This window comes from Hemicordylus capensis, chromosome 10 (genome assembly GCF_027244095.1).
Source record: "Hemicordylus capensis ecotype Gifberg chromosome 10, rHemCap1.1.pri, whole genome shotgun sequence".
Classification (NCBI taxonomy): Eukaryota; Metazoa; Chordata; class Lepidosauria; order Squamata; family Cordylidae; genus Hemicordylus; species Hemicordylus capensis.
Genome location: NC_069666.1, coordinates 6,764,579 through 6,780,895, shown reverse-complemented (window position 1 = coordinate 6,780,895; position 16,317 = coordinate 6,764,579). Strand labels below are relative to the sequence as shown.

Here is a 16,317-nt window from a genome sequence, read left to right as displayed (position 1 = left end):
GTTTAACCACCTTCCGAGGAGGCTGCCTGCTGTGCCTCTGTTTGAGTCTCTGCTCTGGCCCCCTCCAATGAGGAGGGTCACGTGAATCAGTGATTGATAGGGGGATGCAAGGGGTGCACTCCTCTGAGAGAGGGCCATTCTTTGTCACGACACACCAGAAGTAAAGCATTTGGGGTGCCAGTGAGCACTTCCCTCCATGTTTAATCCAGAACAACAATAAAACATGCCAGAGACATGACGAGATCAGGAAACACTGCAGTATAAACACACTCCAGCGCCTAAAGAAGAAGAAGAAAATCAATCTTCCCCTAACCTACAACAATTTAAGGACATTCAAACGTCAACACAATGCAATTTATTTCATTTCATTTTTAAGCCGAAGGGCAGGGTTTTATTAAAGGCAGGACAAAACAAAAAAAGCAGTCAACACTAGATAATAAGACATTCATTTCGTATGCTAGCGTAGGATCATTAAGAGCAGTCAGCCAAACCGCTGGTGACAGTTTATATCAATTCCTACATGGGGGGACGGAGCAGAAAACCGCCTCGCAGATGGTCAGGGATGATTTCCCAAAGGAGCCCGCACCAAACGGTCCTGACACCTTTCATCGTGATTCTTCTGCAAACAGGAGTGGATCTCGGGTTTTATTAAAATGCCCAGCCTGGTGTGTAGATTAGGCAAGTGAGGATATGGCCCATTAACAGGTCCGATTGTTTGCAGTCAAAAATAAAGTGTGAACACACTGCTGGGGTCACTTTGCAATGACATTACATAGGAAGCTGCCATCTACGGAGTCAGACCATTGGTCTATGTAGCTCAGTATTGCCTACACAGACTTGCAGTGGCTTCTCCAAGGTTGTAGGCAGGAGCCCTAGAGGGATCAAGAATAAGAAGAGAAAAGGCTTATGTCATTCTCCGGCTCTGTTGCAACCTAGTGCAGATAACGCCTCCAAGGGAGAAATTCCAGAAATAAGTAGAATGGAAAACTGCCGCATTGGAGCCGGGCCTGGGGTAAGGGTGAGGGAGGTCGGGTTACTTTTTCCATCCTAGGAGAGCAGAAACACTAAAATCTCCTTCGAGTATTTGCAGAGACTTAAAATAAACCCACAAAACTGCAAAAGCAAACTGTACGGATCGCTGAGCTTTCACCAACAACGTTTTCCTAAGTCTGGATTGCATATTCCCAGCACTGTGTTTAAAACAGGGGTCCACAAATTCAGGCTAAACTCCCTAGCCAGCCACTATGCGTGGTCACCACCAAGCCCCTCTCTTTCCTCAGACCCTTTTCTGGCACACCGGCAGAGGGCTTAGGGGAGAAGTGGATATTCTGTCATTCACACTGGCAAGGAACAGGGGGAGCCTTCCCCTCCTGCTCAGAAAGGATTCCTCCTGTTTCCAATCTCCTGACCCCAAATTCTAATACTAAGAGAGAAGAAGAAACACTCTCAGACTATGGGAAATGTCTACGTCAAGCAGCAGCGATATAGGAAGAAGCGGGAAGGCATAATCTCATACTGTGCGGGAGATGGCAACGGTAAACACTATTAAGAAGGGTTTGGATAACTTCATGGAGGAGAGGTCTATCAATGGCTACTAGTTAAAGGGCTATAGGCCACCTCCAGCCTCAGAGGCAGGATGCCTCTGAGTACCAGTTGCAGGGGAGTCACAGCAGGAGAGAGGGCATGCCCTCAACTCCTGCCTGTAGGCTTCCAGGGGCATCTGGTGGGCCACTGTGTGAAACAGGATGCTGCACTAGATGGGCCTTCTTGGGCCTGATCCAGCAGGGCTGTTCTTATGTCCTAACACCTCCTGTGTTCTACCAAAAGAAAACCACATGGCTATGCGGGCGCCACAAGTCGACACCAACTCGACGGCACAACTTTGCCTTGACCTCTCTATCACATCTCCCCTTATCCATCTTCTTTCTAAACTAAAAAAGCCCAGACACATAGGAAGCTGCCATATACCAAGTCAATATAGCTCAGTACTGTCTACACTGATGGGCATCGGCTTCTCCAAGGTTACAGGCAGGAATCGCTCTCAGCCCTATCTAGAGATACCGAGGAGGGAACTTGGGACCTTCTGCGTGCAGATGCTCTTCCTAGAGTGGCCCCATCCTCTCAGGGGAAGATCTTACAGTGCTCACACTTCTAGTCTCCCATTCAAATGCAAACCAGGGCAGACCCTGCTTAGCAAAGGATTACAATCCCTGCTTGCTGCCACAAGACTGGCTCTCCTCCCTTTCCTTTCCTCACAGGGGAGTCACTCCAACCCCCTGATCATCTTGGTTGCCCTTTTCTAGTTCTACAACACCCTTCTGAAGGCGCGGTGGGCAGAACTGTATGCAGTACTCCCAGTGCAGTCACATCACGGATTTGTATAAGGACATTACTACAACACTACTTTGAAAGTAAGGAAGCCGATGAACCTCAGCCGCAGTGCAGACATACCCCTTACCCCTGGTTAAGTGGGAAAGGGGAAATATTTCCTCCAAGCAAATTTGGGGTTTTTTAAGAGGGACCCTGAGAGTATCCAGCTGGGCCCCGATTGCTTTAACCTTGATCAAGACCACCACCACCGTCACGCCTGCCCCACCCATAACTGGAAAAAAGCTATTATTCCACATTATTTGGAAAACAGTGTACTCTGTGCAAAGCCAGGAATGAAATCTCACCCACTTATATTTCAATCGGTGCTCATTTACTCAAAAGAAACTACTTTCTTCTTGCTTTGATCTCGTGCAAAGTTAATAAAGGAGAAAAGTAATCATTCACCCTGGTTATCAGGAGAGAGAGAGAGAGAGAGAGAGAGAGAGAGAGAGAGAGAGAGAGAGAGAGAGAGAGAGTGTGTGTGTGTGTGTGTGTGTGTGTGTGTGTGTGTGTGTGTGTGTGTGTGTGTGTTCTGCAGTGACCACTAGGTGGCACTACACTGCACAGGTCCCAACCAAGGCTTGCAGCATAAGTGCCTTAAAAAGAAAGGGAAGGAATGTTGTGGTGGGGAGATAAAAGGGAGGGCAATTAAGCTCAGGTCAAGTTTCGAGAAATTATTTGGTGCTATTGGACACCACATAGGAAGCTGCCATATACTGAGTCAGACCATTGGTCTATCTAGCTCAGTTATTGGCAGCGGCTTCTCCAAGGTTGCAGGCAGGAATCTCTCTCATCAGCCCTATCTTGGAGATGCTGCCAGGGAGGGAACTTGGAACCTAGATGCACTTCCCAGAGCGGCTTCATCCCCTAAGGGGAATATCTTGCAGTGGGGATGTCCTTCCCAGCCCTACTTTGAGATGCTGCCAAGGATGGAACCTGGGACCTCCTGCATGCAAAAATGGTGCTCTTTCAGTTATTCGCAGACCCTTCCTCTATGAAGCTGCCTTCCACGAGTCAGACCCTTGCTCCTTCTAGCTCAATATCGTTGACACTGGCAGGCAGCAGCTCTCCAAGATTTCAGTGAAGAGTCTTCCCCAGCCCAATCAGGAGTAGCCATGTCTTGAATCTGGGACCCACAACTGCATGCTCTGTCGTGGAGCTATGGTGGTCCCATCACATCCCCATTTCTGAGTACTAAAAATATGAACTGCCCCACTGTCACGTCTTTCTAATAATCTGTGCGTCTTGGACCATGCCTCTTTCAATCTCAAGCTCCCACCCCCCACAATGCTGAAGATGTGGGGCTATACTCTGAGTCCCGTGTTTTGGAAAGAGAGAGACAGAAAGATTTCATGTAAACAATTGTCTGTTGCAGGGGTTCCAAGCCTCTGACTACAACTCCCATCATCCCCAGTGGGCTGGGGATGATTTTATTATTGATTGATTTGATTTGATTTGATTTGATTTGATTTGTATACCGCCCTTCCAAAATGTTGTAGTCCGGCAACATTCAGGGACCCAAGGTTGGGAACACCCTGGTCTACCGGCATTTACCTCTTGCCTTCCTCCACAGAATTCAAGACACAGAGTTTTAAAAGTGGTTTCCATCCAAGCCCTCAACAGACCTGTGTCCTATATTTTCAAGAACACCCTCAGAGACTATAATTTTCCATTTCCATTATGCAGATCTACAATAAAAAGAGTACAGGGTCTTCAGAACCCTAACGGCTCTTCAGATACGCACTGCCTGTCGCAGAATTTGGACTTTGACTCGAGATTCCTTTTCAACCACGCTTCTCCCATTTCAAGCCAGGGCAAACTGCTTAAATGGTTGACGTGGTCTCCGAGGACCCACCATGCTGAGAAAGGGAGCACCAGCATTACGTTAGGGGCTTTTAAACTCTCAAGGAGTGGGAAACGTAGGGAGAATGCAAAGACTCAGTTTTACTCACATACAACGGTGCTTGCTGTGGATTAAGTTTCATGACCCAGAACGCTGGAAGAAGAGAAGGAAAAAGGGTTACACAATGCTGACCCAATACCCACAATATAAAAACAAACATCTACTTCTGAAAAGAAGAATCTGAATCATTCATAGACCATTCCCAAAATCCTGAATGGTGGGGGTTCTCAAACAGGATATAGTTGGACTACGACTCCCATCATCCCTCGCCAGAACAGCTGAAGGCCCAAGGGACATTTGTATCCACCACAACCCTTGTTAAATGGTAGCTACATCCCTGGCCAAAGGCCAATGGGGCTAGGGATGATGGGTATTATAATCCAACACCGTCTGGATACCCAAGGTTGGAACCCCTGGTCCACCTCTGGATGATGGGAGTTGCAGTCCAACAACATCTGGGAACCATGGTCCAGAAAACAGGTTGCAAAGGAAGTAGCATAACAGTTTCAAAGCTAAGACAAGAGCCTAATTCTGAGAACTAAGCACTAAAGACATGCAAAGTTCCTCAATGGGCCACATGTTTCCTTTCCTACAGCCATGGAGGATGCTAGATTTTATCAAAGCTGCAGCACAAGGATACTGGGATGCATAACTCTTTTTGGCTGAGCCATTTCTCCAATTAAGATCACCCGTGCCCTGTTGCTAAAAGAGGGTAGATACGGAATCCACGTAGGAACATAGGAACATAGGAAGCTGCCATATACTGAGTCAGAACATTGGTCTATCTAGCTCAGTGTTGTCTTCACAGACGGGCAGCAGCTTCTCCAAGGTTGCAGGCAGGAATCTCTCTCAGCCCTATCTTGGAGATGCCGCCAGGGAGGGAACTTGGAACCTTCTGCTGTTCCCAGAACGGCTCCTTCCCCTGAGGGGAATATCTTGCAGTGCTCACACTTCTAGTCTCCCATCCATATGCAACCAGGGCAGACCCTGCTTAGCTAAGGAGACAAGTTACGCTTGCTACCACAAGACCAGTCTTTTGGGTCTTTCTCCTGAAGACCCAAGGACGAAAGGGTTCCGCATCTCCCATGATTTGCTCCTCCACTCACCTTCAAATCGCTCCCACTCACAGGAACACAGGAAGCTGCCATATACCAAGTCAGACCCTTGGTCCATCTAGCTCAGTATTGCCTACTCTGACTGGCAGCAGCTCTCCAAGGTGTCAACGCAGGGGTCTCTCACAGCTTTACCTGGAGATGCTGCCAGGGAGTGAACCCAGGACCTTCTGCACGCAAGCAAGCAGATGCTCTTCCACTGAACTATGGTCCCATCCCCTAAAGGGAACATCTTACAGTGCTCATGCATGTAGTCTCCCATCTAGATGCTGGTCTTGTGGTAACAAGCCTGACTTGTCTCCTTAGCTAAGCAGGGTACACCCTGGTTGCATATGAAAGGGAGACTAGAAGTGTGAGCTATTTGTAAGATATTCCTCTCAGGGAATGGAGCCGCACTGAGAAGAGCAGAAGGTTCCAAGTGCCTTCCTTGGCATCTCCAAGACAGGGCTGAGGGAGATTCCTGCCTGCAACCTTGGAGAAGCCACTGCCAGTCTGTGAAGACAATACTGAGCTAGATGGACCAATGGTCTGACTCAGTATGTGGCAGCTTCCTATGTTCCTATGTAACCAAGGCAGATCCTGCTTAGCAAATGAGACGATTCATGCTTGCTACCTCAAGACCAGCTCTCCCTCCAGCAGTGACAAAGATTTAAAAAAAAAATTAAGGGGATAATGTCCAGGTTGGTCTCGAGTGTTCATCGCCATCTTTAGTGGGGGGGTCTACTACAACAAAATCTGCACTTCAGCCTTTTTCATTCTGGACCTCCCCCAGTTTAAATGGTCATTCCGAGAGGATAATGCTCCATCCTGGTAACAGAGAAGTAAGTTTCAAAATGTGACTTTCACGCACAGATTCAAAACACAGACTGGGGACCCCTTCTCCTGGCACCGCCTGGCTCTCTCAGACAATCGGCAGCTCAGCTATCGCCTTAGAAATCTGTCAAAATGCAGGGACGTCTCGCGGTCCGAAAGCATAACCATACTTGGCCGTCTTTCACCTTGATGGCTCCTCGCTCGCACAACCCCGGTTATTAACTGCTCCTTAAATGTTTTCAGAATCTGATAAAACCTCTCCATGTATGGCGTTTCGTATCGCTGGGTTAGACATTTGCTAGTGGTACGATTCTCCCGTTTCCCTCGGCCAGATGTACTCTGTGCAGACAATTTGCCCCGGTGCGTCTGACAAGACAGATGACTCTCTCCCGCAATATCGCCTTCTACAGAAACAAGATGAGGAGACTGCTGGAAAGCCACAGGGCCCGGTGGATAAGGCAGCCTTCCAGCAAAAGCAGGGCTCTTCACTGTTAGGGGGCAGAGGGGGGCAGTGATGGCCCCCCATCAACCCTATGTGTGGCCCCCAACGGGTTGTTTGTTGGGCCTATGAGAAGATTCAGCCCAAGCAAAAGTGCAGAGTCTCTCTGGCACCATGCAGAGAGGACCATTGGCACCATAAAAATGCTGTGCTTTGCCCACCTTGGAGAAAAGCTGCCGTAGCAACTGCTGAACAGTGTCCCTAAACGGAGGAGAACGAGGTGGAGAAGAGACCACATATGGGTGGGCAGCAGGAGGAGGAAGTGCTGGATACACGCTGAAGCCTAAACAAGAGAACAATTGTTGCATCCTTGGCGCTTAACAAGGATGTTTACAGAGCCCTCAAGGAAAGAGGGTTCTTGTCAGGCCCTGCTCCAAGAATGGAAGCATCTTGGCTCCTTAAAGCCAATTGTTGGGAAAGACTTTTCTTTTCTTTTTTTAAACTGATTTTCCTAGCAGACGAGTTTTTAAACTTATGTTCCCTGGCGCACAAGGGTTTCCCAACCCTGGGCTGTCAGATGGTGCTGGACTACAGCTCCCATCACCCAACAGCATCTGACGAACAGAGATGGGAAATCACTGTCCTAAAATAATGCATGCCCAGGGTTCTCAAACTCTGAGTCGCCAGATGATGATGGACTACAGCTCCCATCACCCCCTGTAACAAGGCCATTGTGGCTGGGGGTTATGGACATTGTCATCCAGCTGGGGACCCATGTTTGAGAACTCTTGATAAACCCCCTGCTAACTTGGCAAAGAGGCAGCTTTTAACATGGAGATTCTCTTTATTTAGCAGGGGGAGAGTAACTAGCCCTATCCACCCCCAGCACAGGACCTCCAGTGACCGTTGCTGGTGTCTATCATGTTTCTTTTTAGATTGTGAGACCTTTGGGGACAGGGATCCACCTTATTTATTTATTATTTCTCTGTGTAAATCTCCCTGAACCATTTTTGGAAGGGCAGTATAGAAATCAAATAAATGATGATGATGATAATAACAGAAATGGATGGACTTTTGCTTAAAAACAGCTTGCCTACGATTATTAGTCTGTCCCAGCGATATGTAATTACTGAGAAGCGAACATATTAAGTCGTTGTACATGAAATCCATCCATTAGTCCGATGCTGGAGGTATAGGAACCTGAGGAATTACCAAGAATTCAAAAAGGTGTGGAAAAACAAAGCAGGTAGACACACAGGGGGAAAGGAACACACCCTGAAAGAGCCCGTCTGTTCTGCAAAATAAACCCAAATTGTCCCTACATGTGTGAGCACTGTAAGATAGGGGGATGGGGCCCCTCTGGGAAGAGCATATACATGCTTGCTTGCATGCAGAAGGTTCCCAGTTCCCTCCCTGGCACCATCTCCAAGATAGGGCTGAGAGAGACTCCTGCCTGCAACTTTGGAGAAGCTGCTGCCAGTCTGGGTCGACAATACTGAGCTAGATGGACCAATGGTCAGAATCGGTAGAAGGCAGCTTCCTATGTTCCTATGAAATGTTGAAATGCTTCTCTCCAAGATCCTGCTTTCAGAGAAGTCAGCAGTGCAAACACTAATTGCCTTTTCTATCCCACTGCTAGAGGCAGATGGAACAGACAGCCAAGTTAATCAGAGCAATGGCCATCTTCTCCCATCACCTTCTCAAAGGATGAAGGACAGTGCGGCTTTCCTCCTCTCTAATCCAGGCATCTGGTGACTCCTTCCAGCTCTGTTCCCTCCCTCTCTCCCAGGAAGGGGGGAAAAATTCAAAAGCCCCATTACACCCCCAAAACGCACCACACTCACCATTCTCGCCCCTCTGCGCTCTACCCAAATAAAATGAGAATATCGGTTGGTGCGATAACGGATGGGTAAAAAGGATTATTGGCCAGCTCTAATAATACTGGCTGATCTCACCCTCGTCATAAGCCTCTTTCCCTTGTCCGGAATCTGTAACACAATCCTGTTTTGCCTCAAGTATGAGCTGCGTACATAATGGAGAATACACCATTGTCTGAGTTGTGTGACTCATCATGCCCAGAGAGGGGTGCCATGCTTGATAAAGCCATAGTAAGACTGTGCCCATGCAGTGCCTATTTTTACAATCACAGGGTGTTTTCCAAGCACCAAAATAGGAGCGATGCTGGACATAATACTAAAGGCTGGTTCATAAGAAGCTGCCTTCTACTGAGTCAGACCCTTGGTCCACCTAGCTCAGTATTGTTTGCACAGACTGGCAGCGGCTTCTCCAAGGTCACAGGCAGGAGTCTCTCTCAGCCCTATCTTGGAGATGCCACCAGAGATATTTGGAACACTCTGCTTGCAAGCAGGCAGATGCTGTTCCCAGAGCAGCCCCATTGTTACGGTGCTCGCATGTAGTCTCCCATTCAAATACAAACCAGGGCAGACCCTGCTTAGCAAAGGGGACAACTCATGCTTGCTACCAGAAGACCAGCTCACATTTCATGGAGGACCTCCTGGACCTCACTGGCCTATTGGGTGCAGAAGGATTTGACTAAGCATGACTTGTCCCCGTAGCTAATCAGGGTCCATATGAATGGAAGACTAGAAGTGTGAGCACTGTAAGATATTCCCCTCAGGGGATGGAGCCGCTCTGGGAAGGGCAGAAGGTTTCAAATTCCCTCCCCGGCTTCTGCAAGATTGGGCTGAGAGAGATTCCAGCCTGCAACCTTGGAGAAGCCGCTGTCAGTCTGTGAAGACAATCTTGAGCAAGATAGACCAAGGGTCTGACTCAGTATATGGCAGCGTCCTATGTTCCTACTGGCTAGTCAACTTGCAGTTTGCTCCTTTGGGCAGATTGGGGTGGCAACACAGAGGATGAAAGTTACCTTGATGGCCCAGAACAGGACTAAAAGACAAGGAAAACATCTATTTTTAGCATTCTCACTTGCTTTTCTTTTCTTCTCTACTAGAATGACTTTTAGTAGACTTTACGGGGATGGGGCTGCAACTCAGTGAAAGAGCATCTACTTGCATGCAGAAGGCCCCAAGATTCGATCCCTGGCAGCATCTCCAGGTAGGGAAAGATCTTGCCCAAAACCTTGGAGAGCTTCTGCCAATCAGTGTGGACAATACTGAGCTAGACAGACCAAGGGTCTGACAGGCAGCTTCCCAAGTTAATGGCTGGGTAGTGGGGGTATAACCAGTGAGTTGAACTGAGCCGAACCCCAGAACACAATTTGGAAAGGTATTGTCAGTTTAACGGAACGAAACCCAACGGTTAACTTGCTTGACATTCTTGAACCTGAATGGGAACTGAATCCTCAAACTCAGCAAATGACAACTACAGATTAAATTAAAACTTTAATTTTTAGGGATGAAATTTAAGAGCACACATAATTATTTCCATCATTCATGGCTGTAATCGCTTACTGGTCTTATGGACTGAATTAATTGTTTTTTAAAAAATTAACTGGATATTTAATAGCCAATATTTTCTGCGTTTTCTATTTTCTGTGTTTTCAAATTGATGTAAAAACCACTTAGAGCTATCGGGGCTGAGTGGTATACAGATATAATACGACAAACAATAACTGGTTTAGACTAAGTGGGTACAGTATTGAGGCACTCTGCTTGTAGCTGTACGATTTGTGTTTTATTTTCCTGCTGTAGGTATTTTGTTAGGAAAACATTTTTAAAAGAATAAAAAAACAAACTTTAAAATCAAAGAATATTTTCCTCCACTTAAACACTTATATTGTTGTATTTGTTTTACAGAGTTACAGTGCAAGCAGAAGGAGTTTGATATTAGCATCTATGAAATGTATCTAAACCAGCTCCCAAATCAAAACTTTTTAAAAGGTTAGGATGCCTGAACCGGAGCGTTAAAAGATACGATGAGTCTGAACTAAACCTAAACTTGTAGTGGTTCAGCTCCCTAGTTTGAAGTTGTCTGCACAATCCCAGCCCAACAGATGAACACCACACCACACAAGCTGTTATGGTGAAAACCACAGCAAAATTTCAGAAGGAACTTGCAGTCCCAGAAGGAAAGAGTTTGAGCATAAAATTGCTAATGTAATTTAGAGAGCTCCCAGGATTTAAGACAGCAAAATTCAAAACATTAAAATGCATCACATGTTCAATTATCTGTATCTTGCAAAATGTTCTCTCTCACAAAATAACGTTGCTTTTTAAAGCATATTCTCCACATTTACTGCTGCATGTGTTAAATCTCTTTCATCTGAAATTAGTTCCAGCAGAGGATTTATTTCCTACCCCAAATTCTATAAATGGCCAAACACACTCTCCTTCTGTTTCCCGTCCGGGCAGTTGAGGAAATCAAATAAAAATACAAAATGCTCCTCTCTCTTCTGGACCAACTGATGTCTGCAGCCAGCATATTTCTATATGCTGCTGTGTATAACAAGGCAGGCCAGATTCAGACAAGGGGGGGCAGGGGCAGGGGGAAGTTAGATTATATGAATCCTTAAGAACCAGTGGTCTAAGTCAGTCCCAATCTTCAACATTTATTCCCTTCACTAGGAGGTGGAATTCTCAAGAAAAGTACCACCTGCTCCCATATGAACCTGCCCAGTCCTTTAGATCGGCCATGGAAACCCAACTCTCGGATCCTGCACCAACAGAGGTGTGGTTAGCAGCTATTACACACAGGGCTCTTTGGGTGGTGGCACCATACTTCCTGCAGCTCAAGGCCAGCCCATCCACTAGGCAGACCTAGGCGGTTGCCTAGGACACCAGTTCTTGGGGTGGGGGATGCTACATGCCTCCTTTTCCCTCTCCAAGCAACTCCTGACATGTCTGACGCTGGGAGGGCCCATTTGCTCTCCTCCCTGGAAACCGGGGAGCAAGCAAGAAAAGCCAACCTTGCCTTGCTTGGCTCTCTCTCTCTCTCCTGTCCCGGAGAAAAAACAGCCTCATGTTAAAACCAGGGCTCCATACTTCTTCTCGCTTGGGGGGCAAGTAGTCAAGCTTCATCTCGGGCACCGAAAACCCTCCAGCCCTATCCCTAGCTTAGCTCCCTCCGGCCTCTGATCTATTCTGCCTTTTTAAAATGGTTATCGAGCAACCTCCAGACTAGTCATTCAGGACTAGCCACCTACTGAATTCAACGAGGCAAGTGAGACAATGTGAGCTTACGTCCCGTTCATGTCAACGAAACTTAGGTTATATCCTAAGAAAATTAGGAAATATTACTACTGATGTTGGTATAACTCTTTCTAACAGATACACTCAAAGCGGTTTCCATCGAATGAATGAATGAGGAAAGGAGGTTAGGGATAGAAGGAAGTAAATAAATAAATAAATAAAGATCCTTACTATAACTGCCTGAAGCAGCATCCAAGCGCTAGGAACTTCTGCCAAACCCTGAGAATCAGGCACAGAGAATCAACATAAGAAGCTGGGTCCTGGTGAAGAGAGAGAGAGAGAGAAAGAGATAAATATTTATTTATACACTGCCATTCATTCATTTGATTTACTGTATATACCAGCCTTCCTAAAGTGGCTCAGAGTGGTTTACACTGAAATAAATAATACATAACAATTAAGGAGGAGAGTTTGTCTTGTGGTAAAGGTAAAGTGAGCCGTCGAGTCGGTGTCGAATCCTGGCGCCCGCAGAGCCTGTGGTTGTCTTTGGTAGAATACAGGAGGGGTTGACCATTGCCATCTCCCACGCAGTATGAGATAATGCCTTTCAGCATCTTCCTGTATTGTTGCTGCCCGATACAGGTGTTTCCCATAGTTTGGGAAACATACCAGCTGGGATTCGAACCGGAAACCCTTGCTCCCTAGGCAAGCTACTTCTCCGCTGTGCTATCAAAAGCATGAATTGTCTCCTTTGCTAAGCAGGGTCTACCCTGGTTGCATTTGAATGGGAGTCCACATGTGAGCAGTATAAGGGTCAACTCAATTTCTCACATTTGTGCTCTATCGTGCCCTCCTAGTTTAGATTATCCCAGGGGCTCTCAAACCTGGGTCTTGTTGGACTACAATTCCCATCATCCCCAGCCAACATCTGGGTACCCAAGTTTGAGAACCCCCACTAGGGATGCCTAGTCTACACAAACTGGCAGCAGCGTCTCCAAGGTTGCAGGCAGGAGTCTCTCCCAGCCCTATCTTGGAGATGCTGCCAGGAAAGCAACTTGAACCCTTCTCCATGCAAGCAGGCAGATGCTCTTCCCAGAGCGGCCCCATCCCCTGAGGGGAACATCTTACAGAGCTCACGCATGTAGTCTCCCATTCAAATGCAAACCAGGGCAAGCCCTGCTTAGCAAAGGGGACCCTTCGTGCTTGCTGCCACAAGACCAGCTCTCCTCTCTGTACACACATCCAACACCATACGGCTTACCTGTGCATCACAGTTTTACTCCGAAGCGAAAAGAATGTGGTCTGAGATCAGAACCAGCAAGAAGCACTTTGACACCCACAATTAAGCACTTTGGCACCACAAGACCAACAGGGCAGAGAAGCAGCGCCTCACCCTCCGCTCTTTGTGCTTTTTCCTTTTCACAGCGGTCACTTTTGAAAAGCAATGCTCCAAGACTCAAAGAGAGACTAGCCTGCAGACACCAGATCAGAATGCAAAGCTCCCAATTTTGCTTCTTCAAAAGTACAGTTAAGAAAGAGATAAAGGGAGATTTATGAGCATTTTTCTTCTATTGTTTGCTCTTTGCCAAGGAGAGGAGGACATTTGCTTACGCAGCCAGATAAAGGAACCAAAGTTCTTCCTAGGAGTCCAAGAATAGGTAGATGGAAACCAATACAAACCTCCCCCCACATACACAGAAGCCAGAAGCCACAGCGACCCACGGCTAACTTAAAACAGCCACTTCCCCCCACATACACCTCCCCCCCCCCATTTTCCAGGCCTTTTCGCTGGCCTGCTACCTAAGTAACCGATCTCTTGGGAAGTTCAGATGGAGAATAAGCAGTGGGAGCAGATTAAATCCTAAGCAACAAGGACTCTGTTTTCATGTAAATGTCCTGTACAATTAAAAGAAACAGCAAAAAGCACAAGGCAGAGAGAAGATACAAAGGGACAGCAGAGCAGAAACAGGATTTGAAGGGGGGCGTGGGGGGCTTTAAAACAAACATTTCAATTAACAGATTTCTAAGGTCAGGAGTAGCAAATATAAAGATGGCAAATAGACTCTCGGCATTCAATGCAGAACGTAAAATATACTGCACCCCTGGGTTGTTCTCCAGCAAAGGTTCTTCGATTTCCACTCTGATGGAAAACTGGCTTTAATGCCCCTGTAGTCTCATTTGTCGGCCAAGTAATTTGCACTCTAGGTGAAAAGGCATATTCTTTTCCCCCTTTGAAGTTGGTCAGCTTTCACTTGTGATATAAACCCAAGGAGGAAAATAAAGGGAGGCTGGGACTTAGGGATGCCATGTTCCCCAGAATTTAACGTAGCCCCTGGATTTTGGTTCTTCTACCTGGCTGCTAAATTCCACCCAGATTCACACTGATTTCAAAGGTGCTGCCTGGATTTTACTCTGGATCCGATCACATGGGAGGGCAGAGGAGGAGGGGAAAGTATACAAATCTGTCAAATAAATATATAAATGGAATGCAAATGAGTTGCCACATAATTTGCATAATATAATATTATGCATAATATGCAAAATAGGTCGTGCAGATTTGGGAAGTCTGAATATGGCAACTCTAGCACTGGGACTATAATTGGAGTGAAAGACCAACCTATGTGGGTGATGAAATATTTAATTCCTCAAGCAACTGACAGCAACAGTTCAGGTGCAATTGTTTCTCACACTCACACACACACACACACACACACACACACACAGCCAGATCAGATCCAAGACAGAAATTCAGCACAGACTTCACGCAGACACAGAAAGCTGCTTTATACCAAGTCTACCCAGCTCACTATGGTCTACACGGACCGGCAGCATCTCTCTAGGGTTTCAGACAGGGATCTTTCCCAGCCCTGTCTGGAGAGGCTGCTTTCTGCAGGCAAAGCAGATGCTGTTCTGCTGAGCTATGGCCTTTCCCCGTGAAACTGGATATAAACAGATGAAGCTGCCTTGTGCAGAGTCAGACCCTTGGTCCACCTAATGCAGCATGGTCTACACTGACTGGCAGCATCTCTCTCTCTCTCTCTCTCTCTCTCTCTCTCTCTCTCTCTCTCTCTCTCTACCTGGAGATGTTGCCAGGGATTGAACCTGGGACTTTCTGCCTGCAAAGCAGGTCCTCTTCCACTGAGCTCTCTCCCAACCAGTTGCCAAGAGTGGAGCTTGGAGGCAGGCAGAAGATCCAGACCGGTTGCCCAGGCAAGGGTCCAAGCATTTATACTTGGCCCAGCCAATCCAGAAGCTCCATACTGACTGCCAACTGCAGTGACCGATGTTCCTCACTCCTGTTCCCTTCAGTGCCTGGAGAAGGATTCCGAGGCCAGCAAGAAGGGGAAACAGCAGCCAATCAGGCGAAGAGAAATCAGGTGACCTGGAGAGCCAATCGGGGCCCTGCTGACCCTATATAAAGAACTCCCCTAGGCTCTGCTCCCCCAGTCTGGAGGACACCCTTCTCTGCCTCACCTGCCTAACACCAGCTATCTTCAAAACACAACTTTGGCCTCCAACCCTTCCTAACTCCTCGCCTCAACTACGGTCGCTCAGAGCTTGGCCAAACCACGACACGGTCAGAATCCCACTAATTCTGACCCATGCCGGCCAGCCGTTCGTCCTCCAGCCCTCTTGCTCTGCACAGCCATGGGGCAAGTGGGCTATGAGCCGGTTAACGAGCCAGAACGCAAGGGAGTCCGTGCTCCTTCGCCTCCAACCTGCAAGGACAGAATGTGCTCATTTCTCCCAGGAACAGCAGCGACGGTTCAACGTGACTTTATCTCTGACCCCCCGCCACCCCGGCTTGTTCTTCAAAAGAGAGGAAATGAAATACAAAGCAATACCGAGGAGTCAGGCTTTAGAACAACACGGAGGAAATGCCAGGTTAAGCCGCCCTGCACTGCCCTGGCTTCAGCGGGTGGGTTTCCCCCCTTGGACAACAGCCTTAATCTTTCTGAAATCCAAGCCGCAAGAGGAATGCCCAAGGGGAACAGGTGGGCCTCAGAGCGGGGTGGAGATTGCCTCCGCTTCTCCTTAAGCAGTCTCCTGGTATCTAAAACATGGTTGGAGGGAGGGTGCTTCTTCGTCAGTTCTCAGTGGTTAATGGTTTGGCTTATACCAATTTGTAAAATACTGCATCCCTCCCCCCCCAGGTTGAGTTCCCCATTCTGTTCAAAATAACCCAACAATACTGCTCTTAGATCCACAGGCTACACAATTACCTACTGCTTGCTGGGAATATAGGAAGCTGCCTTACACCAAGTTCAGACCATTGTTCCATTTAGCTCAAGGGGTGTCAACACGGACTGGCAGCAGCTCTCGGTCCCTCTCAGTACTATGTGCACTGACTGGCAGCAGCTCTCCAAGGTTTCAGGCAAGCGTCTTTCCCAGCCTTACCTGGATTGAACCTGTGCCCTTCTGCATGCATAGCAGATGCTCAACCCTGGAGTTATGGCATCATCTGGTAATATCCAAACAGGTCCTCCCAGAAGGCTCTCATCTGATAATTCCCACCTTTTTAAAAATGGCTGTGCAAACCAAAGGATGTTCAAACCTTTCACTTAGAATTGT

General features: G+C 47.4%; 1 protein-coding gene across 11 annotated transcripts in view; it reads right to left on the bottom strand.

Moving 5' to 3' along the window:
• Positions 1 to 16,317, bottom strand: part of AKAP13 (A-kinase anchoring protein 13) — a 193,378-nt gene that overhangs the window by 139,958 nt on the left and 37,103 nt on the right. For 2 of the 11 annotated variants that reach the window (XM_053272108.1, XM_053272110.1), the window contains exons 2-3: positions 11,977 to 12,065; positions 4,323 to 4,366 (exon numbers count right to left, since the gene is read on the bottom strand). The exons of 8 other annotated variants lie outside the window; for them this stretch is intronic. In XM_053272108.1, coding sequence (XP_053128083.1) covers positions 4,323 to 4,355 — 33 coding nt within the window. In that variant the 5' untranslated portion in view covers positions 4,356 to 4,366; positions 11,977 to 12,065. Of the gene's footprint in view, positions 1 to 4,322; positions 4,367 to 11,976; positions 12,066 to 14,822; positions 14,993 to 16,317 lie in introns of those variants that run through there. One more of the 11 variants, XM_053272109.1, reaches the window with a different exon arrangement.